At 30.3% G+C, this 26,143-nt stretch overlaps 3 protein-coding genes and 3 non-coding genes across 6 annotated transcripts; 2 read left to right on the plus strand and 4 right to left on the minus strand.

The window, feature by feature from the left end:
• Positions 1-3,093: 3,093 nt before the first annotated feature.
• Positions 3,094-3,166, minus strand: TRNAE-CUC (transfer RNA glutamic acid (anticodon CUC)). The gene has a single exon. It is a non-coding gene; the product is annotated as a tRNA-Glu (tRNA).
• Positions 3,167-6,186: 3,020 nt separating this feature from the next.
• TRNAE-CUC (transfer RNA glutamic acid (anticodon CUC)) lies at positions 6,187-6,259 on the minus strand. The gene has a single exon. It is a non-coding gene; the product is annotated as a tRNA-Glu (tRNA).
• Positions 6,260-7,496: 1,237 nt separating this feature from the next.
• Positions 7,497-9,937, minus strand: LOC107898868 (porphobilinogen deaminase, chloroplastic). Its single transcript, XM_041090858.1, has 5 exons — positions 9,511-9,937; positions 8,477-8,882; positions 8,179-8,385; positions 7,906-8,083; positions 7,497-7,793 (listed from the first exon to the last, which is right to left on the minus strand). Exons 1-5 carry the CDS (start codon positions 9,720-9,722, stop codon positions 7,681-7,683), a joined length of 1,116 nt encoding a protein of 371 aa, XP_040946792.1. The 5' UTR covers positions 9,723-9,937; the 3' UTR covers positions 7,497-7,680.
• Positions 9,938-15,541: 5,604 nt separating this feature from the next.
• Positions 15,542-17,489, plus strand: LOC107944993 (thioredoxin-like protein YLS8). Its single transcript, XM_041090859.1, has 2 exons — positions 15,542-15,860; positions 17,008-17,489. The coding sequence occupies exons 1-2, from the start codon at positions 15,546-15,548 to the stop codon at positions 17,314-17,316; spliced, it is 624 nt and encodes a 207-aa protein (XP_040946793.1). The 5' UTR covers positions 15,542-15,545; the 3' UTR covers positions 17,317-17,489.
• Positions 17,490-17,606: 117 nt separating this feature from the next.
• On the plus strand, positions 17,607-17,679 carry TRNAE-CUC (transfer RNA glutamic acid (anticodon CUC)). The gene has a single exon. It is a non-coding gene; the product is annotated as a tRNA-Glu (tRNA).
• A 2,122-nt stretch (positions 17,680-19,801) lies between these two features.
• On the minus strand, positions 19,802-24,488 carry LOC107898075 (receptor-like protein 9a). Its single transcript, XM_041091440.1, has 4 exons — positions 24,128-24,488; positions 23,857-24,043; positions 20,455-20,993; positions 19,802-20,346 (listed from the first exon to the last, which is right to left on the minus strand). Exons 1-4 carry the CDS (start codon positions 24,486-24,488, stop codon positions 19,802-19,804), a joined length of 1,632 nt encoding a protein of 543 aa, XP_040947374.1.
• Between the last annotated feature and the right edge of the window lie 1,655 nt (positions 24,489-26,143).

Consider the following 26,143-nt stretch of genomic DNA (forward strand, 5'->3'; position numbering starts at 1 on the left):
GAATTTAAATTCAATTTTTTATTTGGGGTTCAAATAAAAAAAATATAAAATTTAGTGAGCCAAAGCTAAATATTTTGTATTAAAAAGAAACTTAAGTTAAATTATTAACTTTTCAAAGGGCTGAAATTTGATAAAAATACCACGGAGGTCCCTATATTAAGTGCCAGATTGCATTTTGCCTCCTCTACTTAAAAATGGGCAAATTAGTCCTTGTACATCAGATCAAAAAGTAAACTGGTCTTTTTTCTATTAAAATTTTCATTCATTTCTACTATTAAAAATTGGCATGCTTGATAGAATAACCAAACAGTGAAACGTGATGGGCCATGTATACCTCATGCTAGCATACATGGACCATTTTTTATCAGTAGATATGGATAAAAAAATTTAATAGAATGACTAATTTACTCTTTAATCTAATGTATAGGGGCTAATTTGCCCATTTCTTTCAGTATAGGAGGTAAAATACAATCCAACTTTTAATACAATAGCCTCCATAATACTTTTACCACTAAAATTTCGATTTTTATATTTAACCCAAGGTTAAACAAACTAATCCATTTTTTTTTTAATTTTGGTAAGGGCTGAAGAGCAATTTATCCATTTAACCGAAGAGGTCAAAGTCTTGCCTGCCCCTAGCTACACCAATATTAGAATAGCTTGTAACTAAGTTCATACATCCTAACTAGTCATCTCCCTCATCGTTTACATCTCTTACATACACAAAGTCATCATCTTTTGCTTTATCATTATATGCAAAAAATGAAAATATTTCATTAATTTGTTCCATTACTGTTTATGTTTATATGTAACCCTTCCTCACACACACACATATTACATAAAAAGAGCTGTTCTTTTAACTGTGTTTCAGAATTCCGACAGTGTACTTCCAGTAGTGGATTAAATCAAATCCTGAGATTGCATATATAGACATTTATATATATATGAAGTTAATTCCATTCATCAGCTGATGATAGAAGAGCAGTGATATTCATTTCTTATACTTAGAAAATTGAACAGAAAAAATGGGTTTTAATCATTTTAGAATTCTTATAGAGGAGGAGATAAGGGGTTTTGTAGTTTAATAAGAAATGGTCCAACCCTAATTATAGTAACAAGCCACAGACAGACAATGCATATTAGGTTTTCCAAAACAGGAAACCCAATGGCCTACATTGGTCCCCCAAATATCCCACCATTATTTTATTTTTTTCTCAATTGCTTGTCACTATCATCATATCCCACTTAGCTGATCATCCACCATTAAAACTGCCATAGAGCATCCAAATCGTATAATAAAACTCTTCTATTTTTTTCTGTGGGAGACGGAGTTTTAGTGAAGAAAAGAACGAAGATGAGAACATGGGGGGGACTTACCCAAAATGGAAACCGTCGAAGAAGCGGTTTAAGGTCCACTTTCCACCACTAATTTAGGGTTCTTATTCACATGGAGTTTGCCAGGCATCTATATTTTGCATCATCATTACCATTTAATAACCCCGTAAGGATAGCCTCCACAATGTTGATATATAGTATTATTTGTGGTAAAATTCCTATAAAGGCTCTTATATTAGGAGTCAGATTGTATTTTGTTCTTTCTATTAAAAAATAGTTAAATTAGTATTTGTACATTAAATCAAAGAGCAAACCAGTCCTTTTATTAAAAATTTTATCTCTATTTCCACTATTAAAAATTGGTCTTGGTATGTCAATATGAGGTACACATGGCACGCCATGTGTAGATGTCTATCTATTCTGTTAGTCACGCCAATTTTTAACAATAGAAATCGATGAACTTTTTAACAGAAATGATCAATTTACTCTTTGATTTAACATACAAAAACTAAATTGCCCGTTTTTTAATAAATGGGGCAAAATGCTATCTGACTTTTACTCCAAAGATTTCCATGGTACTTTTATCTATTATTGGGTGATAAGGGTTTGGTTCAGATTGATTTTGGATAAAATTTATAGTTACCTTATAATATTATAGTTTTTTTTCGAAATTCAACCGAATCGAATTCCATCAATTCAGTTATTTTTTTTATTTTTTTAAGAGAACACATTTTGATAATATAGAATTTTGAATTCTTCTTGACTAATTTATATATAAACATTTATTTTTATATTAAAAATTTTCAAAATTAATTATAAATTAAATAAAAATAAAAAATAATTGTAATTTTTCGATTCGTAAATCACAAACCAAGTAGAATATATTTAAATAATAACCAAACTAAAATTGAAACAAATTTAATAAAATCGAACCTGTTAAATAAATTTCCGATTTACTTGTTTAAACCATATATCATCATACTCACAAGTCCTTATTTTGGGATTTAATCATGTTAGATTAATTGCCATTCCAAACTTATTGAATCTGATATAGTATTTTAAAGCGTTTAATAATATCCAACGGACTTCCAAGCATTATCCAATAGGATTGTACATCATGTTGAATTCAGTTAATTGAAAGATTTGATACAATCATCGTCGAGAGGAAGGATTGTATGAAACAGTAATATTATCCCTATCCAATGGTTTCATGCCGCGTTCAAAATGAAAACGTTGATGTGACATTAAACTATTGAAAAGGATATACAGATGACATGGCATTACTGTTTCATACGATTCTTTTCCCATGACCGAATATACAATGTCGCAACAGGCAATATCATCATTATAAACCATGACATGCCAACAATGTTCATATCCATAAGGTTTCAAGTCAGAGTTATCCCTAAAACATAAAACTTTATGAAGAAGATAATATACGAGGAGAGCAATAAGGTGGAAATTTCCAAAAGTCTGAAAGTCAAACTCTTTTGATTTATAATAGAAAAAAGATGGCATCCTTTTGTAACTTGTTAATCACTTTGGTCTTTCCTTGTACACTCTTTTCCTTTATGGGGAAAGATAATATTTTCTTCTAATGGAAGGCATCAAAATATAGTTCTGCCATTGTTTCTGTTTCTTTTTAAATGAGAAATGGCAGTAAACAAATGGGTACATTCATCTACAAACAGAGCAGATAAAGCCCAAAGGGCTCAAAAAGTCAAAAACTGCCCAAAGTTTAAAATAATAGAAAAAATATTCCGTTGCCGGGACTTGAACCCGGGTCTCTCGGGTGAGAGCCGAGTATCCTAACCACCTAGACTACAACGGATTTTGACAGTGAGTCTCGCATTTTTATTCTTAACTAATATTGAAAGATTACTAAATGGATAAAATAGAAAAATCTCTAACTTTAATTTAATGCGTAATTTGATATATTAATTTTAGTTTGATGCAACTATGCATACAGAACTTTGGTTGTGATTCATATACATACATGAAATTCTAATTTTGATTCAATTGAATACATTTAAAGGGATAAATACACCAATTTATTTTTATATTAAATATATACATAATTATTTTTATTTCACTATGTATACTTAAAATAGAGCTATAACAGTAACAATGTTAGTAATTTGTCAAAATTAAATTACATTAATATTTCGGGTATAAAATTACACAATCAAAATTTATATACATTAAATCAAAATCCATATACAGTTTTAAAATTTATCCTTAAATAAAATTGTACAAAACATTCCATTCAAACTAGATTTTGTCACTAGTTACTAATAATATAAAAATCAAATGTGGTTCTGATTAAAATGACGAAATCGAGATAATAAAAAATATAATGTCACGAGTTCAAATATATTTTTAAAAATTGAACATTTTATTCCTACGTCTATACAATGTATAGAAAAGAATAAATAACATATTATTGAAGGAATTTCCATAAAATCAAATTTATGCTAAGGAGCAATTTTCAAACTTCTATCATCTTTCTAATTTCACCTTCCTTCCTTCCATCCTCTATGAACAAAGAGCGTCTCTTTTTCATGTTTTCCTATGTTTTTCTTTCTTCTTTCCCTTCTCTTTTATTTAAATAAGCTTATATGTTTAAAAAAATAAAAAAATATTTTAAAAATTTACATTAAGCCCCTATCTTAAATTCATACTCAATTAAGTTTTTATTGTTAACTAAAATAATCAATTAAGTCCCTTTGTTAACTGTTTTCGTCATTGACCATGTTGACAGTTAAAATAAATTGATTGACCAACCAAATAGTGGCACATGACAACAGCTTCTAGTGTTGTCTAATATTTTTTCTATAAAATATATTAAAAATCACAATAAAAAACTTAGATCAAATTATAAGAACTAGAAAATTTATCAAAAAATATTAAAAAATATTAAAATAGAATAAATCTAAAAAATTCTAAAAAATTTATAAAAATGTATTAAAATTCTATTAAAAAATCATGAAAATTTTATTAAAAATTTTATTAAAACTATTGACATTGATATGAACTTATAGAAATTGTTAAAAAAATCATAAGAACTTGAACTGGAGTGGATTAGTGTGTTGGACAAATTAGACCGAAATCGACAAGGATATCAATGTGGGAAAAGACATTAGACTGGTTGACCTAGGAACCGACTTTTTTTATTTTTTATTTTTTATTTAATTAAACTAGACGAATCAAACAAATTGGCAAATCAATAGCCTGGTTAGTTCAACGACCGATCCAATTCTAAAAACCTTGGTTAGAATATTTCATTATGACATATGTTAATAGTTGAATAATGAAATTCTGGTTTGATAAAATTATTAAAAAAACAAAAAAATTAGTTCAACTATCCAGTTCCCAAGTCAACTGATCTAAAGGCTTTCTTTGGATTGGTACCCTTGTGGCCTTGTCGATTTCGGGCTAACCAGTCCAGTTCAAGTTTTTATGATTTATTTATAATTTTTATAAATTTATATTAATTTTAATATTTATTACAATTTTTTATTATTTTTTAAAGAATTCTAACACGTTTTTTAATTTAAATATTTTAAATAAGTTTTATTGTTTTTATAATTTATTATATTTTTAAATTTTTATAGTATTATATTTTTTTTATAATGTTGTTATAATTTTAATAAACTTTATATCATTGTTAATATTTTTAAGATATAATAATTTTATTTTTTAATAGACGGAAACCGTTAATGAAAAGGCTTAATTGATTTTTTTTAGTTAACGGCAGGGACTTAATTGGGTGTGAATTTGATATAGGGACTTAGTTGATTTTTTTTTTGCATTTTCTTAAGGGCTTTTTTGACATATAAGTTATTTAAATAAGTTTAAAAAAAAGTAAAATACTTAATATTTATTTTTCCAAAAATCCAAAATTTTTTTAAGAAAAAGGTAAATTACACTAGTAGTCACCCAATTATTAGTAAGTTTCTTTTTTGGTCACCCAATTACGAAAAGTTACAAAATAGTCACCAAGCATTCAATTTTGTTTTTTTAGTCACCAACTGGTCGATGGTAACTTTTAAAGTTGGCATAGTAGCATCTTTAGCCCTCAACAATTATAAATTATCTTGGTACTAAAAAAATTAACCCTCAACATTTACATATTGTGTAACCTTTTTTTTTTTTTTGCAGTTTTGCTTCTTCTTCTTCTTTTTACATTAAGAGTTAATTTTAAAAGAATGAGAAAAGATAGAAATCATTATCTTGGGCATTTCAGTATTTCCATTTTATATATTTTTAATCAAATTTAACTGATAAAAGTGGTTTTTAGGTGAAAGGGTAACAAAGATAAGCAAAATTACAAAAAAGACCAAATTACACAATGTATAAATGTTGATGGTTAAAGTTGCTATTATGCCAATTTTTAATGCTCCCATTGTTAGCCACCCAGTGACCAAAAAAGACAAAATTGAATAGTTAGGTGACCATTTTATAACTTTTCATAGTTAGATGAGCTAAAAAAAATCTACTAAGAATTGGGTGATCATTTTGTAACATTTTATGTTAGGTGACAAAAAAAAAGAAAATCACTAATAATTGAGTGACTACTAATGTAGTTTACCCACAAAAAAAATGGAAACATCGACAAAGAGACCAAATAAAAGTAAAAAAAACGATCCAAAGTTAAAAATAAAAGAAATATATTGATAGTTGGGTACCATCTTGTAACATTTTATGTTAGGAGACCAAAAAAGAAATTCACTAATGATTGAGTGACTACTAATGGAATTTAACCGTAAAAATGGAAACATCAACAAATAGAGCAGATAAAGTCCAAAGAGCTCCAAAAAGTCAAAAAGGGTCCAAAAAAAATAAAAAGACTTCCGTTGCCGGGACTTGAACCCGGGTCTCTCGGGTGAGAGCCGAGTATCCTAACCACCTAGACTACAACGGATTTCGTCAAATTTCGGGAAAATAATATTTTTGTACTAATGTTAAAAATAAAACGAGAGGTTGTGGTATTATTTTTTTATACATTATTTAGTATATGAGTTAACAATAAATTAATTTAATTTGTAGAATTTAGTCCAATAAAATAAAAAGTTTTGCTTATTTCGAGGTATTATTTTTTATAAAAGTTTTTACTCAATTTTTTAGTTTTAAGCTTAAATTTATATTAATTATTCTTTATTTTATATTCAAATATTGTAAAACATATGTAATAAATAAATTTTTTTTCTTATGTTATTACACTGGTAACCAAATGAGATATCAGAGATGTCTATCGGCCGAGCGTAAGTATAATTTTATGCTAGCTCAAACCGCTTTACAATATAAATCTAAAATTTTGTCTAAATTTTAGGTCTACTTATATTATTTTTTATTTTTTTTTGAAAATTATTTATATTATTTTTAATAACTTCTTTTCATTTGTCAAAATTGTATATATAACAACTTAATTTTTTTAATATTTATATTATAACATTATAGATTATTATAGATTTATTTTTTTATATAATATAATATGTATTACAAACTTGTTAAATTGACCAAACTGAGCTCAAGGATGTTTGAGTTCAAGCTCAAACTATGTTCTAAAGTGACTTTTTTTTTTCATAAAGCCTTTCAAATCTAAGATGAGTTTTTGAATTTCAACAAGCCTAATCCTAGATCTAGTTGCATGTAATTAGAGCTGTCCAATTCTAAAATATTTTTCAAACCTGCTTAAAAAATTCATTTTACTATTTTTAGTTGCTATTTTATATATTTTATAATTAAATTGTAATTTTAAAAATATTTTTGAACAATTTCACTATAAGTTCTGATCACATTTATTCTTTTTGACACAATGCCTAAACTACCCATAGTTCCGCTTCATTCAACTCATAAACAGGAGGATAATGCGCTTCAGCGCACTCAAACTCACGTCTTCATGCATTGGTAACAATGTTCATACCAATCGAATCGACTTTTATATTTGTTGTTAAACTCAAGCAAAAGAAAATACAAAGGAAAGGAGGTAAATGCTTCTCTTGTTGAAACATATTATTGTATATAGCATTAATTTAAGTGTAATTGTTAATTAGAGCAAGTAATTATCAATAGAACATATGTTTTACATTGAAAATTATTTACTAATATTACTTAATTACTGAAACATTATTTTAATTATTAAATAATTTAATATAAGATTATAATAACTAACTTATAAATTATCCACCAGCAACACATGAACTAGTTTAATTAAAATTACAAGGCAATAAAAAAATCTAACATTCTAACACCACTCATCAAAAATACATATCTAGATCTGAATTTACCAACATTTCCTAGAATTACAACCAATAAAAAAAAGCTAGATTGTTGTTAAATTACTCAAGAATCAAAGAAGCCTGGACCTGCTCTAGATAGAAGTTCTTTGCCAGCATCCTTCCCCATCGAAACCATATCTTCGAAATGGTATGAGCCTTTTCTTGAAGTTTCAAGCACTGCAATATATACATATACATACATATATAGAAGAAATGACAAAGTTGTTCTTATAGAAGATATAAGATTAAAAGAGAAATCTGGGAAATGTTCCGAGTGAGATGGTCATACCGCGAGTTCCATCAGGAGAAGCTACCAATCCTTTAAATATGCAATTGCCATCCTCGTCTTTGGAAGCATATCCAGCTATAGGAGTTCGGCAAGACCCGTCAAGTGTCAACAGAAAGGCCCTCTCACATGAAACTGCCAATCTTGTTTCCTCGTGATTTAATGAAGCTAGGTAACTGGCCTGTGTACAAGATAACAATAGATGAGAAGAGATTCACAGAACCACCACTTGAGTGATTTAAGGTTAGCCATAAAATAAGCAAAGACAATACATACCATTTTTTCATCATCGCTACGACAAGCAATTCCAATAGCACCCTGTGCAACAGCTGGTAGCATTTCATCAATTGAAAGAGTAGAAGTAACGTTTTCCGTCATGCTCAAGCGGCTAAGTCCTGCTAATGCCAACAAAGTTGCCTGGACGACCCCTTCATTAAGTTTTCTTAATCGTGTTTGTACATTGCCTCGGAAATTATCCTCCACCTAAAATAAAGAAGTAATTTTCTATGTTTGAATCGGAAGAGAATCTTAAATAACTTAGCTGATTCCTCTAAGAATATGCGAAGTAACTTACCTTGAGTGATGGATATCTATGGAGTATTTGTGACTTTCTTCTAAGTGATGCAGTACCAACGACACTCCCCGCAGGAAGCTCAGCCAAAGAAGAAGCACTCAAGGAAATGAATGCATCACGAACATCCTCACGCTTTAGGTTGCAAGGAAGAATCGTCTTCTCTGGTAAATAAGTAGGAACGTCCTTCATTGAGTGGACGGCAATGTCGATATCACCATTTATCAAAGCCTCGTCAATTTCTTTTGTGAACAAGCCCTTCCCACCAATGTCTGCAAGTGGTTGACTCAGGATTTTATCCCCGGTAGTCTTTATTACAACAATTTCTATAGCCCCTTCTTCAGCTAGCTCAGGATGGGAAGCCATGAGTTTGTTACGTGTCTCATGAGCTTGAGCAAGTGCTAACGGGCTGTCCTACACATCGAAAGTACATAAATAGCCAGAAGAAATTCAAGATATCCTTCAAAAAGCAAGAAATGGAAGAACTATTCACCACACCACATCGAAAGACCCTTTCTTTGAATCTGATTTTTGTGCTATTCAGCCAGTGACTCGATCCTAGACTCGGGATGATAACAGGATAAGTCGGTATCTATTCGCACTCATTTGTGTTATGTCTAGGATTCGAATATGTGTAGCGCATCAAAGGATCACAAAGGGGATCTATAAGTACCCATAGAGGAACATAATTATGGATTATGCTTTCATTACACAGCCCAACAAGTTGAGTTTAGTCTATGACAATTGCCAAATAAAAGAAAGCAAGTATTTCGAAAGAACAGCTGAACCTAACAAATAATTCAATAACAAAAAAAGTCAATGACTGATGGAATTAACTGAACCGACTATTAAGGACTAAGTATGCAAAAAACCGAAATTCTATTAGAAATTCACAAAACTAGCTAATACCAGAGCTAGCTTCTATAAAACAAATTAAACCCAGAGAAACCATCCAAGTGTTTTAACAAATCAGAGAGAAGATCACTTTCCAGCATTACAATTTAACAACTTACAGAGCAACAATTCAAAGAATGTACCTTCCTCTAGTGCCAATTCTGAGAAGTGCAACTTCAGTCTTGGCAAGAGAAGCTTTTATGGCACCAAAGCTCTGCTTTTTCTTTGAACCAGGAAGAGTGTGACGCTTAAGATGTTGGAGGGGGAAGCCGAGAACAGAGACGGCGCCACCGCCGCCAGATTTGAGTACGCTGCCGCCGTGGGTTGTACATTGAGAATAAACTAGCGTCTCCATTGGAAGCTAGAGAACTCGATAGAGAAGAAGAGGAAGAAGAAAAGGGAGATTGAAATGGATTTGAAGAGATTGATGTTTGTTATTTGACTGTTAAGAAAGAAAGCGCTGGGTGAGAGCGGATACTGGATAGGATATTGGGATTACAATGGCTATGATCCCATACGGTTTGCTACCCTACAGTTCTTCCCCATTCTTTTGATTTTTCATTATTATCTGCCTCCCATCTTTATGCAAAGATTGGGTTAAATTCTGATATTAGTCCCTGTACTCTTGCGAAAATTGTTGATTTAGTTTATGTACTTTAATTTCATCAAAGTTAATGTAGTTTCGAATTTGTCAATTTTAGACTATGTATTTTTCAAATTTTAAAAATTGAGTCCTAACCCAAATAGTAACAATTAAATCTATTTGGTTAATTTTAATTACTAGTCTTGTAATATGTGTATAATTGTAGATTTATTCCATATTCGCCAATTAAACCTATACTTTTTTAATTTTGGAATTTTAATCTTAGACACAAATAACAATCACTAATCCATTAAATAGATTTTTAGTGAGTCATATGTAGAAATAACAAGCTAACATAATATTATACATATGATAATACGTTTGCCACATCAAATTTTGGACATAACTTAATGAATTTAATAGTTCTCATTTGGTGGTGACTAAAATTTTAAAATTTGAAATGTAACATCCCGTTTTTTTTAGTGGTGTCGGAAATAATGGTTTCGGGGCCACCAAATCTGACAAGTCAGTTCTTAAATATTATTATTTAATATTTACGAGTCAAATGTGATTTTTTTAAAAAAAAGTTTTTGTTTTGATAATTTATGTTATATAAGTGATTTATTAAGTTCAAATGGTTTTAGAAAATAAAGTATCGGGACCTTATTTTTATAAACTGAGCCGTAAATATTTTTATAAATATTTAAGGAGTGTCATTAATGTGGTATTAAAGTTTCATTAAGAAATTTTAACGTTTTGATGGTTAATTAATTAAAAAGAATCAAATTAAAAAAATGCATTCTCGGGACTCCGTTCTCATAAATTGGACTCGTAAATATTTTTGATAAATATTTACGAAGCTAGTTGTGTAGTTAATTAGGTTTCGATTAAGTGAATTTACTTGAATTAAAAGTAATTAGGTATAAGGACTAAATTGCATATAGGGTAAAAATTGAATTATAGATTAAAGAAAAATTAAAGGGATTAATTATGCCATTTTTCTTTAATGAGGGCGTAAGGTAAGATATTTATAAATTTAATATATATTATAATAAAATATGTTTTACTTAATTATTAAGTATATATATTATTATATTATAAAAATAAATAAATAAAAAGAAAGAAAGATAGAAATGAAACATAAAGAAAAAGAAAGAAAGAAAAGAAAAGAAAGGAAGGAGAAAGTCACCGCCTTAAGGCTTCAATTGTTCAAAGTTTAATTGGTTAGTTAATTTAGTCCCTTTTTCTTTTAATTTTTATGTTTTTGGAATTCTGGTATTAAATACTACCTGACCCATGTCAAAATTTTAGAAATTATTGAGTTTTTAAATGTTGTTAATGTTGAATAACTTTAGTATTAGGGATTAAATTGATAGATTTTTAAGTTAGGAGTGAAAAAGGATTGAATTGTAGAATAAATTGTAAATTTTGAGTAATAGGGACTAAATTGTGAAAATTTTGAAATTTAGGGATTTAAGTGAAATTAGAGAGTTAAATCTAGTTTAAAGTGGAAATTGAATGAAAATATATAATTGATTGTGAAGAAATAAAATTAGTCTCAGTTTAGGGATTAAATTGAAATTTAGACAAATGTTGAGTAAAAATTAAAATATGCAATATAAAATTGTATTGTATTGTATTGTATTTTATTGTATTGATGAATTTTAATTGTTTTAATTCCGTAGCTAATATCGTACCGGAATCCTCGACGAAAAAGGGGAAAGATAAAGTCGACGAGGAATAGTTCGGAATTTCTGGTTTGTATTTCTATAATCCGATTTTAGTTGTTAATTGTTATAATTCAATTTAATGTATATAGTAAGTATTGAGGTGAGAATTGTTGTGTTTTGCAATTGAAATGGATTGATTTAATATGTGATGAATTTATTGAATTTATATTGATTGAATTGGTATATATATATTGAATATATTGATTATTTGAATTGAAATGAATATTGGTTATATTTGAAAAGTGAATTGAAACCCTATTAATTGTATCGAGCTGGGTCGAATATAAATGGCATGCCATAGGATTGGAAGAGTTCAGGGATTTCTTCGACTTCGAGTCGATGAGACATTGGGTGTCAATTTACTACTTCGAATTAATTCAATGAGGTATTCGGTGCCAATTTACTTCAGTTTAACAGATGAGACACTAAGTGTCAAATTATTACTTTGAATAATACGATGAGGCACTGGGTGCCAAACTGGTGTGTTTGGTTAGATCTGTGTATCCGTCCGAGTCTGAGTCGTGTTAATAGGGGTAAATGAATAATAAAGTTTTATAATTGATATTGAAATGGCATGGTATGAGAAATGGAAGTGAAATAGAGAATTGAAAATAGAATGTGAAATATGTTGCAAATATATGGAATATATGAGTTAGATACTCATGAAATTACTATGGAATGGATATTGCAATTGTATAATGAAATGTGAAATTAATTGTGAAAAGCTATTTATATAGCAAGTATGAGGATTGAGATATTTGTGAAACAAATGAAATATGATATGGTTGTTGTAATAATTAAATATTAATATGTGTTTATATTTTAATTGTATATTTTTAATTTCTTATCTTTAAATATTCGGATTATAGAAATATCACTGAGTTTATACTTAGCGTACGGTTTTGTTTCCCGTGCGTAGGTCAATTACTTAACTTTTGATTGCCAATTTAGCATCCAACAACGATCTCGAACTCAAATGTGGTGATGTCTATCATCTGTGTCGGCATGTACCTAGAGTGTCTAAATAATAGTTATTTGGTGGTTTGATTGTAAATGAAGTTATAAGTTTAATTTTGGTTGGTTTTATACATATAAATATGTGTTTGTTTTTGAAGCCATATTATGGCATGATAAATTGAACTAGATATAGATAGGTGCATGTGAATTTAATTCTATGTTTAAGTGCTCATGAACTAGGCAAAATTGATTTGGGTTTGATATGTTTATAATTTGGATTAAAATAATGCTTTGATCACTTGTTTTGATGATATGAAATGTTTGAAATTTCTGTTTGTTTGATCTGCAAATTCCGATAATGCTCCGTAACCTGGTTTCGGCGAGGGATATGGATTGGGGGTGTTGCATAGAAAGCATAGAGAATACAAATGATCAAATTAAAGTACAATGATTAAATCCACTACATTCGTAAAGTACAAAGCTTTTGGATATAGTTGTTTATGGCCAAGTCGGTCCAAGTTCAATCGAATTTAAGCATGATATTAACACATTTTATATTTGGTCCATTCTAAAATATAGGGCTAAAAATTTGTCCAAACCCATCCATATTTGTAAATAATTAACTCATGTTCATTTTAAGATCGCTCATATTATTATTTTAATATAATGTTTAACATTTTTTTTCATTTATTAAAATTTTATACACCAACAACTTAATAGTTTTAAAGTTTATAGTATTATATATAGGTATTGAGTTTCAATACCATAAATGTATAAAATCTTTGAATATCATTAGATAAATTAAATAATATGATTTTCAATATGATAATAATTAATAATATTAAACTCAAATTTTTATAATTAATAAAATTAAATGTGAGAGATTAACTTTAACATCAACACAGTTAAAAAATAATATTTAAAATAAAATTATTTAATATTGTAATCTTCAGGTCTAATATTTGATACCAATATTTAATATTTTAAAGGTTAAAATTAGAAAATTATCAATAATACAATATTTTGCTTGATTTAAATTAATTTTATATAAAAATAAAGTTACTTGTGACTAATTTTTCACAAAATGTCTTAAAGGAAGTTATTTTTTTGTTTTACTTTATTTATAACATAATCAATAATATTTATGTTTTATTATGTTTTCTAAAAATGTGAAACATGTTTTTTTTCCCTAAAATTCTAAAATTTTTAATTCTATTATTATTATTTTTGTGAAAATATTTATTAATATCTTTGTTTAATATTCATGAACAAATTAATTTCAAGAAAATGTTTATGAATGAATTTATTTCATTTAAATGAATGAGTATAAAATACACATTTTTGAACAATCAAACTTATGTTTTAAGCATTACCAAATAATGTTCAAAAACCATAACAATGTTCATTTTATTAAAATAAAGTTTAAAAATTCAAAATTCAAAATTAGTATGAAAAATAAAAAATCGAATTAAATTGAATTGAATTATCATGGACAGTTCAAAAAATTCGAGCAAATCAAACTGAACTCGCTCCCACTAAAGTATATCAATATTAATATAAATTAATGCCCAATGATACAACACAACATCTCTTCATTCAAAACTCAATTGATCATACTAAATTGTCTCTTGCAATTCTTAAAATTTCTTATCCTAAAACAGTAAATAAATAATAAAAAGCTATATACATATAGGATTAAATAAACTAATAACATTTAATAAATAAATTAGTACACAAAATTATAATATATATTTATAAAAGCACGAGGTTGAAAAAATATTAGAATCGATAACAATAATTTTTATATTTTATCATACTACTAAATTATTATTAAAAATAATTATAATATTCAATTTATAATTATTAATTAAAATATTTTTATGATAATTATATATTTAAAAATAGTTATAATTATAATTTACATTTATTACAATTTCAATCATTTAAAAAAGATATTCTTTTTTATTTTTTCACTTGATATTTAATTGCCACGTATTGATTATATTGGGGAGGGATCCTCTTACATAGGTGTAAAACTAAAATAGTTTTGCATCATTTCGTATATTTTTGTACGATTAATATTTTGATCCAACCGTTGGATTTCATATTCTATTCGTATAGATCATATATGTCAAATTTGATGTAAATAAAAAGTTTCCAACTATTTATTTTATATAAAATATTTTTGAATCGTTCAATAAGTATTAATATATACATTTTTTAGATCGATAATTAATTTGAAAATTTACATGCATGATAAGTACAATTATACCGATAAATTTAATGGTTAGATTATTAAAATATTAATCGTGAAAAAATATACGAAACAGTGTAAAACTACTTTTGTTTTACATCCGTATAAGTGGATCCCTCCTTGTATATATTATTTACAGTTATTATAGTCAATTTATTGACTGTTAAGAAAATACTAATAAAAATTGAATAGTATAATATATTATTTTTTATTATTTGTACAAATTCTTTAATAATATTTTTTATTAGTATTATATTTAAATTATCAAAATAATTAATATTTTTTAACACGGTTTATAACTTATCATTTTAAATGATGATTACATGAAGGAAAGTTATATTTTACATTGAAAATAGTAGAAATATTTTAATTATGATTTAAAATTTTTAATATTATTAAAAGATTATTGATCTACAAAATATTAATTTGTTTGAATCTTTTATTATTTTTAAAAATTTAAATAACAAAGAACAAAATTAATTACAATAAATTAAAAATACTTTATTCATTTAAAAAATACTTAAAAATTGAAAGTGTAAAATAACATGGAAGGAATGTGATATTAGAAACTAGTCGAATATGATCATAAAATAATAGACATGAACAATATTGAAGATAAAATAAAAATTTAACCCATGATAAAACGCTGCGTTTATGATATGGATTTGGCGCCGGAGTAGCGTGGCGTTGCACGTGGCCAACGCATCGTCCATAAATTATAAACCACTAACATTTCAGAGCGTTTCTTGTTCCAAATTAGGGTTTGGTATCACAAATTTTGCGAGAGGAAAAGCATTTCATCATCAGCGAAAAAAAGGGAATTTTAGTCTTCAGGGGAACGATCGAACGATGTCGTACCTACTACCGCACCTGCACTCAGGATGGGCCGTAGATCAGGCCATCTTGGCAGAGGAAGAGCGTCTCGTCGTCATCCGATTCGGCCACGACTGGGACGAAACTTGCATGCAGGTATTCCCTCCATCTCTCTAAATCGCTACAATAGGAAAAAGGGTCTTCAATAAATCCTATGTTCGCTATAAATTTGTTGGCTTTTTAATCAAATGTGAAAAAGGGTATGATTGAAATTCGAGGACAGCATCGTGTTGGAAAGAAAAAAAATTGATTGTTTTTATCTCATAACTAAGCAACTAGTAATTAGTGGGTTGTTTATCTTCAAATTGCTTCAAATTTTCTTTCTAGACCTGCCCTTGACCTTGTTTTCAATCCCTTGAGCTGCTAGCAAGCGTGCTTTTGGTTCTGGAAGGCTGCTTGATCTTGGTTCTTAATGTCTGCTGTTTCTGTTGTGTTCATTAAGTTGAAAGAACTTCTAAAAGGGGGCGAAACAAGAGCCCGAGTTTTATTATACGAGCTAGATGAACTTGTGTCTAGGTACCTAGTTAACAAATTTGTTTTAAGAATTCTTTTTAGTAGATGCCAGATATATATTAGGTCGCTTTCCTGATATTCCTGCCTGATTTTGATCCCTTATGAAACTTCTCCCAATTTGTAAATTTCAATGCTACATGAACCATTTTGTGAATAAATATGTTCTTGATTGTTGCTTGTCAAATTTAAAATATTTTGGCATGAAACAATATTTGGTATTCCTGTATGAACTGCTAAAACTGCCAATGTGAGGAAATGCTTAAGCTGAGAATCTTCTCCGAGTGAGCGAAAGGAAATATCGATTGAGCTTTTAATAATGACTTTCTATTTTATTAGTATATTAGCTTTCTCCTTGTTTGGTCTATTAGCCCTCTGGTCAAGTCCTTGAATACTGAACTTGGTACCTTACATTAATCAAAGTTATGTTTGATAGCTGGCTGTGCTTATTGACATAATAGGGAAATGGTTTTTGTGTTGCTAATATTTGAGCATGTTGCCTTTGGGGTGCTTGTAAGATCATGGACTTCAATAGTTTTTCCATAACATTTTGCCTTTCTCTTTTCTTCTTTTGAGTGCTGCATATCTGGAAACATCATTTTCTGTCATCACTTATTCATGAATGCTTGAATATTGACTTGCTTTTGCTTCCTCTGGAATGAAAATGGTTTTATCATTATACTTTCACTTAAATTTGCAGTCGATTAATTAGTTATATTATTTTCATTTTCAGATGGATGAGGTGCTTGCTTCTGTCGCTGAAACAATAAAGAACTTTGCTGTGATTTATCTTGTAGACATAACAGAAGTACCTGATTTTAACACGATGTATGAGCTTTACGATCCATCGACAGTGATGTTCTTTTTCAGAAACAAGCACATTATGATTGATCTTGGCACTGGCAATAACAACAAGATTAACTGGGCACTCAAGGACAAACAGGAGTTCATAGACATCATTGAGACTGTATACCGTGGGGCAAGGAAAGGTCGTGGTCTGGTAATTGCTCCGAAAGATTACTCGACAAAATACCGCTACTGAGTATTCTTGCAACCTGTTGTTGATCAGAAAGATTTAATGGTCATATTTCGCGAATTCAATACAGACTATTTTCCTTATGAACTGTGTATGTCGTTCGCAATGCTTGCGTGTACGTGGAGGATAATCCAATTTGAGATGAAACTTTGAAATATATATTTTATGTGTTTTTCTTATTGCTTGTTTACACTATGGCACCTTTGCTTGGAGTGACTTCCCCTGCGGTTGTTTGACAAGGAAACATGCGTTTTTATTTAAGATATGAAAATATAAATGATGCTATAATTTCAAGATCCGTTGTAGTCTAGGTGGTTGGGATACTCGGCTCTCACCCGAGAGACCCGGGTTCAAGTCCCGGCAACGGAAATCCCTTTTATGTTTTGACCTTTCTGGCTTGTTTTAAAAAAATATATCCTTTTATGTCTAATATGATAAGCAGAGCTGAAACAATGATGAAATATACAAGAAGTTGCAGAATTTTTGTTGTAAGAATAAGTGGGCATATACCAATATCAACATTATTTCTCTACTTATAAATGGCATGTTATTCTTTATAAAGATGATAATCTGTTACAGTCATGGTTGTAGATGTGATTTTTATTATATAAATGATAAAATAAATTTATTAAAGGAAGAAAAAAGAATAAAGGGATAATGTAACATTTCGCCCTTGAACTTGGTAAGTAGGTTCACATTAGTCTCTGAACTTTTCTTTTATTCACTTTGACACCTGAACTTGAAAATCAATATTCTTTTAAGCCCATTATGTTAATGGCCATGAAAAAAAAGGGATAATGTGACTTTTGACCATAAATTTGGCAAGGAGGTCTATATTGACCATTGAACTTGACAACTAGGTTTACTTTTTAGTACTTGTGCTTTTTTTTTGGGTCAATTTTGAACTTGAAAACTTGATTCATTTTTATCTCTGGTTTTAAAAAATCTAAAAGTTTGATAATGTGACACTTTGAGATTGTGTCATATCATTACTTCATAAATAAAAATTTTTAGATAATGATGTGATACAATTTCAGAATGTTATATTCAGTATTTAATAACCAAATTGATGGATGAACAGGTAAGATCACCAGTTCTCGGTTCAACTAGTTTGGTCGATTTGCCCATTGGGCAAAAAATAATTAAATAAGCAATTAAAAAAATTTAAAAAGCCAAGTAAACTTGGTTTTATCTTTCTTTTTACTTTTTTTTTAGATTTTTAAGATTTTTTTAATTACTATTTGTCCAACGGCCGAATTGATCAAACTGGTTAAATCGAGAATTAGTGGTCTAACTTGTTCAACTATGGGTTAAGTTATGAAAACACTGAATATGACACTCTAGAATTGTATCACATCATTTAAAAAATATTTTCCAAACTTAGAATGCCACGTCATGAAACTTATAAAAAATTTATATTTAGGGATCAAAATAGACCTAATTATCAAACTAAAAAATTAAAAAATACAAAGTACAATATCTAAATGAAGTTAATTGTCAAGTTCAAGATTAACCTGTATCTACTCTCCTCTATATTTATATTTATAAAGATCCGCTCTAATCTGGGTGGTTAGGATACTTTCTCTCCCGGCAACCTAAATTTTTTCTTTGGATCCTTCTTCATAGATCAAATGTTGATGCACACCCATTACTTCTCTATGATTCAATCAAAACATTAAGACTTGCTTTTTTTTTTTATAAAATTAAAAAGAAGATCAATTATGTGACTAAGAGTTGCTAGTTTTGTTTTTCCATTCTATGTGTAAAAACAAATTATAGATCACAATATAATAAACTAATTGGTCAAATTATGATATTAAACCATGACTTTTGAGTAAGTTGTGAATTTAGTACCTATATTTTAATTTAATTATTTTCAATTCCTGTAATTTTTGAATTTTAAAATTTTTGTCCAAGACTAAATGACAGCTATTAAATTCTCAGTTAATAGATTAATGATTGTCATCTATATTAAGACTAACATTTTAAAATACAAAAAGTATAGAGACTAAAAATGATTCAACTGGAGAGCAAGGATTAAATCTCTAACTTTATTCATAAGGCAAGACTAACATATTTGATAGTTATTGTTTGGTCTGGATTAAATTTTTAAATTTTAAAAGATATAAAAACTAAAATTTCTCTACAAAATGTACAACTTACATGGTTTAATCCCAGAAAAGATTAAGGCTCTGATTACCAAAAAAGAAAATGAAAAAGAAAGAAATATTGATTTCACTTCAATTGTATTGACAGCTGTTGAAAAAGCTATTGTATATATAAAAAAATACATTTAAAATAATAATATATACATATATATTCTTATTTAAAGGTAGTTGTGGCAGGAATTATATGTAGTTGTAAGCTCTGTATATATATAAAAACAGCAGCATGGCACCACTGACAACGCTCTGAAACATAAACAGAAAAGCATGAAAACCGCCCTAATGACATGGCAACAATCAGACACTATCATAACCTACAAACAAACCTAAAAACTTGTACTAATCAAACCCCCCAGATAAACAAAATTTACAACAGGTAGAAAAAGAATGCAAGGAAAGAGCAAATGGTTGGTGGTGGCCATATTTGACAAGAGTACATTGGCATTCGATTTGGGTGGTTTCTCTACAACTACCCCGCAGTTCCTTGAAAGTGGATTGCCACAAAGACCAGGATTGCCTATGTAACTGCTCGCATCAAATGTACTAAACTGATATCCTACTGGTATAGTGCCTGATAGGTTGTTGAATGAAACGTTGAATATTTCCAGAAATGTAAGATTTGTGAATTCTGGACATAGTTCACCAAAGAGCTTGTCATGGGAGACATCCAACACTTCCAGATCTGTAAGTTTTGTTAATTCTGGAGACAGTTCACCAAAGAGCTTGTTATGGGAGAGATTCAACGCCCGCAGCGCTATTAGTTGTGTAATTTGGACGGGAATTGAACCAGTCAATCTATTGGACGACAGATCTAAGGCTGGCAAGTACAAGTGGTGACCATGGGAGAAGTCACTCCAAGAAGTAATGTTGTCTAAGCAGTCGGGAATATGGCCGGACAGATTGTTTCACGATAGATCTAATGTTTCTAAATGTCTCATCTGGCACAACCAGTGTGGTATTTGCCCTTCCAAATGGTTACCGCTAAGACTGAGCACTCTCAACTGAGGGAGGGCGGGCGACTGCAACAAACTCCAGTATAGGCTATCTAATAAGTTTCCCGTAAAATCATTGTTGCCAAGATGGATAACCTCTAGCTTCAAAAAACTCAAGTTTCTGGGAAGTGCATCTCCTCTCAAGTTGTTGTCGTGCAAGTACAAATATTGAAGGCGACTCATATTACTTGTCAGAAGGTACTGAATTTCTCCATGTAATTGGTTGCCAGACAAGTCCAAGTATTCAAGACAACTCATATTACTTGTCAGAAGGTATGGAATTTCTCCATGTAATTTGTTGCCAGATATGTCTAGATATTGAAGTCGCTTTAATCTACCAAATGATGGAGGTATGCCGCCATTAAAACCATTATCAGAAGCACTTAGATAAAGCAACTCTGGAAAAATCAAGTGAATATCTTCAAGTAATGGCCCGTAGAAGCCATTATTGGAGATGTCTAGTGAAGTAAGGCGTGAGCTTATGTTTCCAAAGGTCTTAGGGAATGGACCACTCAAATTGTTGCCTCTAACCCATAATTATAAAGTTGCATTATGCATCAGCCAAGAAGGAATGTTTCCCTCAAGCAAATTGTCTGAAAGATCTAGGGTCTTCAGGTGGTTCTGCGAGGAAAGGAAGCGGGGCAGCTTTCGTAGGTTACAACCGGCTAAACTCAGCTCAATAAGCTTGATAGACGGGAAGCAGGTCCGGGACTCTGTTTCGAGTTCTAAGTAGGGATTATATGAAATTTCAAGGTGACTGAGCTTTGATAAATTAGCGAAAATGGAAAATGAAAACTTGCCTCTGAATTTATTCTTTGACAAAATTAGCGTGTCGATACTTGGTAGGTTGTGGAATGAAAATGTTAGAATTGTGTGACCCAAATTCTAAGAGATTGCTTGCAAGTCAAGTTAAACAAAAATATATTTTCTTTCTAGAAGATTTAGTATTTATTAGTATAATATATTTAGCATTTATTAGTATAGTTTATTTGACTTACTAATTTAGCCTATAAATAGGCTCCTTTACAATCTTAGAATAAAGAGACACCCATTAGATTAGAACTCATAACACATTCAGAGAATTTTGTGTTTACGTTTGAGGGTTCTTTGTTTTTCGGGTTTTCAGGGTTTAGTTTTTATCTCCATCTTTTGTACTCTTCATTCTTTTGCCATTATAGTAAAATTATCTTTGCCGGTGGTTTTTTATCCTCTTTTGAGGGGTTTTTCCACGTTAAATTTGTGTGTTCATCTTCTCAATTTCTTCTACTATTTTTACTTGTTCGCTGCTTATTCGGGACGATCCTAACAAGTGGTATCAGAGCTAGTTTAACTTTCATAGATCAGCCCGGTCAGAAATGGCAGCAACAAGGTTTGAAATTGAGAAGTTCGATGGTGAGACAAATTTCAATCTGTGGCAAGTTCGGATGATGGCAATTCTAGTTCAAAATGGCTTGAAAAAGGTTGTTACAGGGAAAAAGCCTGAGAATCTAAATCAAACAGAATGGGAAGAGCTTGATGAAAAGGCCTTGTCTGCAATCCAGTTGTGCCTCGCGAATACAGTATTGCAGGAGGTATTGATGGAGAAGACCTCATTCGCCTTGTGGAAAAGGTTAGAAACTCTTTATGCGACTAAGTCTCTGGCTAACCGTTTAGTGTTGAAACAACGTCTATTTACGTTTCGCATGAACGAAGGTGAGCTTCTTAAAGATCACATCAGTCAATTCATTACTCTTTTAAATGATTTAAAGAACGTTGAGGTTTATATTGACGATGAAGATCAAGCTATGCTATTATTGTGCTCTTTACCCTCTTCATACAAGTCTTTCAGGGAGACCCTGATTTATGGCAGAGACAAACTCTCGTTCGAAGATGTGAAGGGTCATTTGTTGAGTAGAGACAAACTCGACAATGAGTTTGATTTGAATAGCAAAGCAGATAGACAAGCTTCCGTTTTGGTAGCATCAAAGAAACGAGACAAAATGTGTCGCTATTGCAAAAAGTTAGGTCACGTCAAAGCAGATTGTTATAAACTGCGAAATAAAAGAGCTTCTGAGAGTAACGAGGAAGATGTAGCTGGTGCTAATTTGGTCGATGAAGGCGGTGATGATTTCTTGTTAGTGTCAACGAGCGATAACTCCAAGCTTACGTCTGAGTGGATCCTAGATTCAGGATGTTCTTTCCACATATGTCCCAATAGAGAATGGTTCTCCACATACAGTTCAGTTGAAGGTGGAGTTGTGCACATGGGAAACGATTCATCTAGTAAAATAATCGGTATTGGTACTGTTAAAATTAGGATACACGATGGGACGATTAGGACACTCTCAGATGTCAGGTATGTACCTGATTTACGAAAGAATCTCATCTCCTTGAGTATTTTAGACTTGAAAGGATGCAGAATCAACATCGAGTCGAGCGATATTAAAGTATCTCGTGGAGCTCTCGTTTTGTTAAAAAGTAAAAGAACCGGCAGTCTTTATATTCTGGAAGGTTCTACAGTGACCGGTGAAATCGGACGTCCCTCGTCCGTTACGGAGTCAAAGTCAACTCATTTGAAGCGGAGGCAACTTGGTCATAGGAGGGAAAAAGGTATGACCGTTTCGTTGAAGAGAGGTTCTCTTTTGGATGCAGGTTTTGAAAAGTTAGGGCACTGTATTCGTGAAAATCAGACCCGGGTTAGTTTTGATTTGGCAGTGCACAAGTCGAAGGCTAGAAGTCTTCCAGCTTCTAAGCATAGATTCGACTCAGTTAATTCCCTGCATAGTTCAAGATAGGCCCGTGGCGGGTTTTGGCAAAGATGGCATTGAAAGAATTTGTGTCAAGGTGGAGATTGTTAGAATTGTGTGACCCAAATTCTAAGAGATTGCTTGCAAGTCAAGTTAAACAAAAATATATTTTCTTTCTAGAAGATTTAGTATTTATTAGTATAATATATTTAGCATTTATTAGTATAGTTTATTTGACTTACTAATTTAGCCTATAAATAGGCTCCTTTACAATCTTAGAATAAAGAGACACCCATTAGATTAGAACTCATAACACATTCAGAGAATTTTGTGTTTACATTTGAGGGTTCTTTGTTTTTCGGGTTTTCGGGGTTTAGTTTTTATCTCCATCTTTTGTACTCTTCATTCTTTTGCCATTATAGTAAAATTATCTTTGCCGGTGGTTTTTTATCCTCTTTTGAGGGGTTTTTCCACGTTAAATTTGTGTGTTCATCTTCTCAATTTCTTCTACTATTTTTACTTGTTCGCTGCTTATTCGGGACGATCCTAACAGGAAAGGTAGGGAGGGAGTCGCTGAATTGATTGCTAGAGAGATCCAGATATTGAAGTGCAGTCATATTACTCAAGCATGGGGAGATTTGTCCATGGAGATGGTTATAAAACAGGATTAGTTGCTTCAAGAGCAGGCTGTCACAGAGGCATTCCGGAATAAACCCTTGCAAGTTATTACCAGACAAATCTAAGTAATAAAGAGAAGGTAATGCCCCCTTTCCCCAGCAGAGATGAGAGGCATTTTCTATTGAGTTGCCTTGCAGATTCAGCTGCTGAAGGTGCTTGAGACTGTGAAGCTCTACAGAGGACAAAATTAGGAAATTATACATAAAAAGAAAGGCTGATCCAATTATAGTTTATATAGTGAAACAACAGTGGTTACCTTCAGGTGAAGTGAATCCCGCAATCTGATTCCCTCCCAGATGAAGGATTTCCAAGTCCTTAAACTGAGCAAATAAGGTAGCATTGGGATACCAATTTTCTAGCAAGCTGGGATCCCTTCGGTAGTTAAAGAAGATGCTACTGACACGTGTGGTGGAAGCATTGCATTGAACACCCTCCCACTGGCAGCAATCTTCTCCATACCAGCTTGAGAAAGCAGTTCCCTCAGGACTGTTTATTGAATCTTTAATTTGTAGGAGAGCATCCCTTTCTTCATCCATGCACCTATGGCAACCAGAGCACATGCATAGAAGAAGCGAGAAGATAGGTAAGAAGGTGCTGTTCCCAAATGTGATCTCCATGATGATAATTGAATTGTTTCAACATATCCCAGGAAGACACACCTCCACTTGAAATTTAATAGCTAGAGTTGTTTTTCCTTCACCCTAACTAAAGTTCCTGGTGTTTACCAAGTCAACAATTTGCCATTCTTGTCTGATTTATCTGCTCTTTCATTGAACTTTCGCTTGTGCGTATGACGTGTGTCTCTAAATTGCCAAAGGAAATATCTTTTTTTCTTTTATAAACCAAATAATTCGACTTTCAGACTTGGGAAATTCCTTGCCTATTCTCCCATATTGTTGGTAAAAGATCTCTCCGGTCCTAATACTGTTGACTCCCAACTCTAAATTGATTTTTCTTTCAATATTTCCTTCAATAATAAATTATAATGTTTAAATTTGTTCAATTTAGTACAGTTTTTAAGTTCCAATCCATAAAAAACGTGCTTTATTGTTTAAATTCTTCTTCAGCTTGTTTATTTTCTTACACTTCAATAGTTATGCAAAACTCAGTCATTTACCTGTCTTGCACCTGAAGTGAGGTCAAGTGCAGGGCATAAATCTTTAAGAATATGCATATAAATATTATGAGCCGACAGTCGGCCAGCTTTGATAAAATAACAAAACAGTCACTAAACTTTAAACTCTAAAAATAGACCTTTGTTTCGCTTTTCTGTACCTCCATGTTCCATCACCAGAGAGCCCGAAATGCTTCAATTTTCAGCAACTAAACCACTATTGCGGCCTGATAATAGTGAAATTTCTCTGATTTAAAGACTTCATCTTTCAATTAAAAATTCAATCAAGTAATCAAGAAACCATGCTCACAATAAAAATTCATCAATTAAGTCATACGATAGGTCTCAAAGATATCTTAAGTCTCAACTAAACATGCTAGAGCACATACCGAAATCATCAAATCATCAACAAAGGACCGAATTGAACAGGTTGTAAACAGGTTTAGGGACCAAATTGCATGAATCTGAATAAAGCTCAAAGATTAAATCATAAAGAACTCAATTGTCAAGGGACCTAGAAACAAATAACCCATTTATAAAGCACAAAACAACAAGAACAACTTTCATGCGGCAGACATTTTGATCTTAATTTACTTAAACTCTTTTAATCTACACTTTAATAAATTATTAAATGAAAATAAAAATTTTCCTCAATCTCTTTGATAATTATTTTAACTTTTTACTTAATATACAATTTTCAGCAAAAAAAATATTAAATAAAAAATATAGATAGATAACTATTAATATTAAAAATATTAATTCAATTTACTTTTATTAAAAATTGAAATAAATTATCAGTTTAAAAAAAAATCAAATTACTATATTTATAATAAGATTAAAATTAAAAATAAATAATCTTTTAAAAACTAATGTTTACTTTTATCATATAACATAATTATATTAACTACTTATACTTATTAATTTATCAATTAATATTTTAATTTAAATTCAATACTTACAAAATTTAACAATAAAAATTCAATATTTAATTCTTTTAATATTTAAAATTACAATTTATCAAATACTCTCTAAACTAAATCCAGTGAAAATTAATCAAACCGAAATACCATTGATGTACAAATTAAAATTTTAAAATATGTAACACCCAATTCAATAATTTGATTATCTCATGTTCAATGAGTTTATTTTTTTTAAATA

Source organism: Gossypium hirsutum, chromosome D04, assembly GCF_007990345.1.
Source record: "Gossypium hirsutum isolate 1008001.06 chromosome D04, Gossypium_hirsutum_v2.1, whole genome shotgun sequence".
Lineage (NCBI taxonomy): Eukaryota > Viridiplantae > Streptophyta > Magnoliopsida > Malvales > Malvaceae > Gossypium > Gossypium hirsutum.

Excerpts from the sequence above, each read along its gene's own strand:
- LOC107898868 (XM_041090858.1), bottom strand. The coding sequence starts at position 9,722 with ATGGAGACGCTAGTTTATTCTCAATGTACAACCCACGGCGGCAGCGTA. Across the intron at positions 8,883-9,510 it reads AGAATTGGCACTAGAGGAAG|CCCGTTAGCACTTGCTCAAG; the intron begins GTACATTCTTTG and ends TGTGTAGGACAG. Across the intron at positions 7,794-7,905 it reads TTCTCCTGATGGAACTCGCG|TGCTTGAAACTTCAAGAAAA; the intron begins GTATGACCATCT and ends TATATATTGCAG.
- LOC107944993 (XM_041090859.1), top strand. The coding sequence starts at position 15,546 with ATGATATGGATTTGGCGCCGGAGTAGCGTGGCGTTGCACGTGGCCAAC. Across the intron at positions 15,861-17,007 it reads GGGACGAAACTTGCATGCAG|ATGGATGAGGTGCTTGCTTC; the intron begins GTATTCCCTCCA and ends TTTCATTTTCAG.
- LOC107898075 (XM_041091440.1), bottom strand. The coding sequence starts at position 24,488 with ATGGAGATCACATTTGGGAACAGCACCTTCTTACCTATCTTCTCGCTT. Across the intron at positions 20,994-23,856 it reads CTCTTGAAGCAACTAATCCT|AGGCAACAATTTGAGTGGTC; the intron begins GTTTTATAACCA and ends ATTATGGGTTAG. Across the intron at positions 20,347-20,454 it reads GAGAGTGCTCAGTCTTAGCG|ACAACATTACTTCTTGGAGT; the intron begins GTAACCATTTGG and ends CCGACTGCTTAG.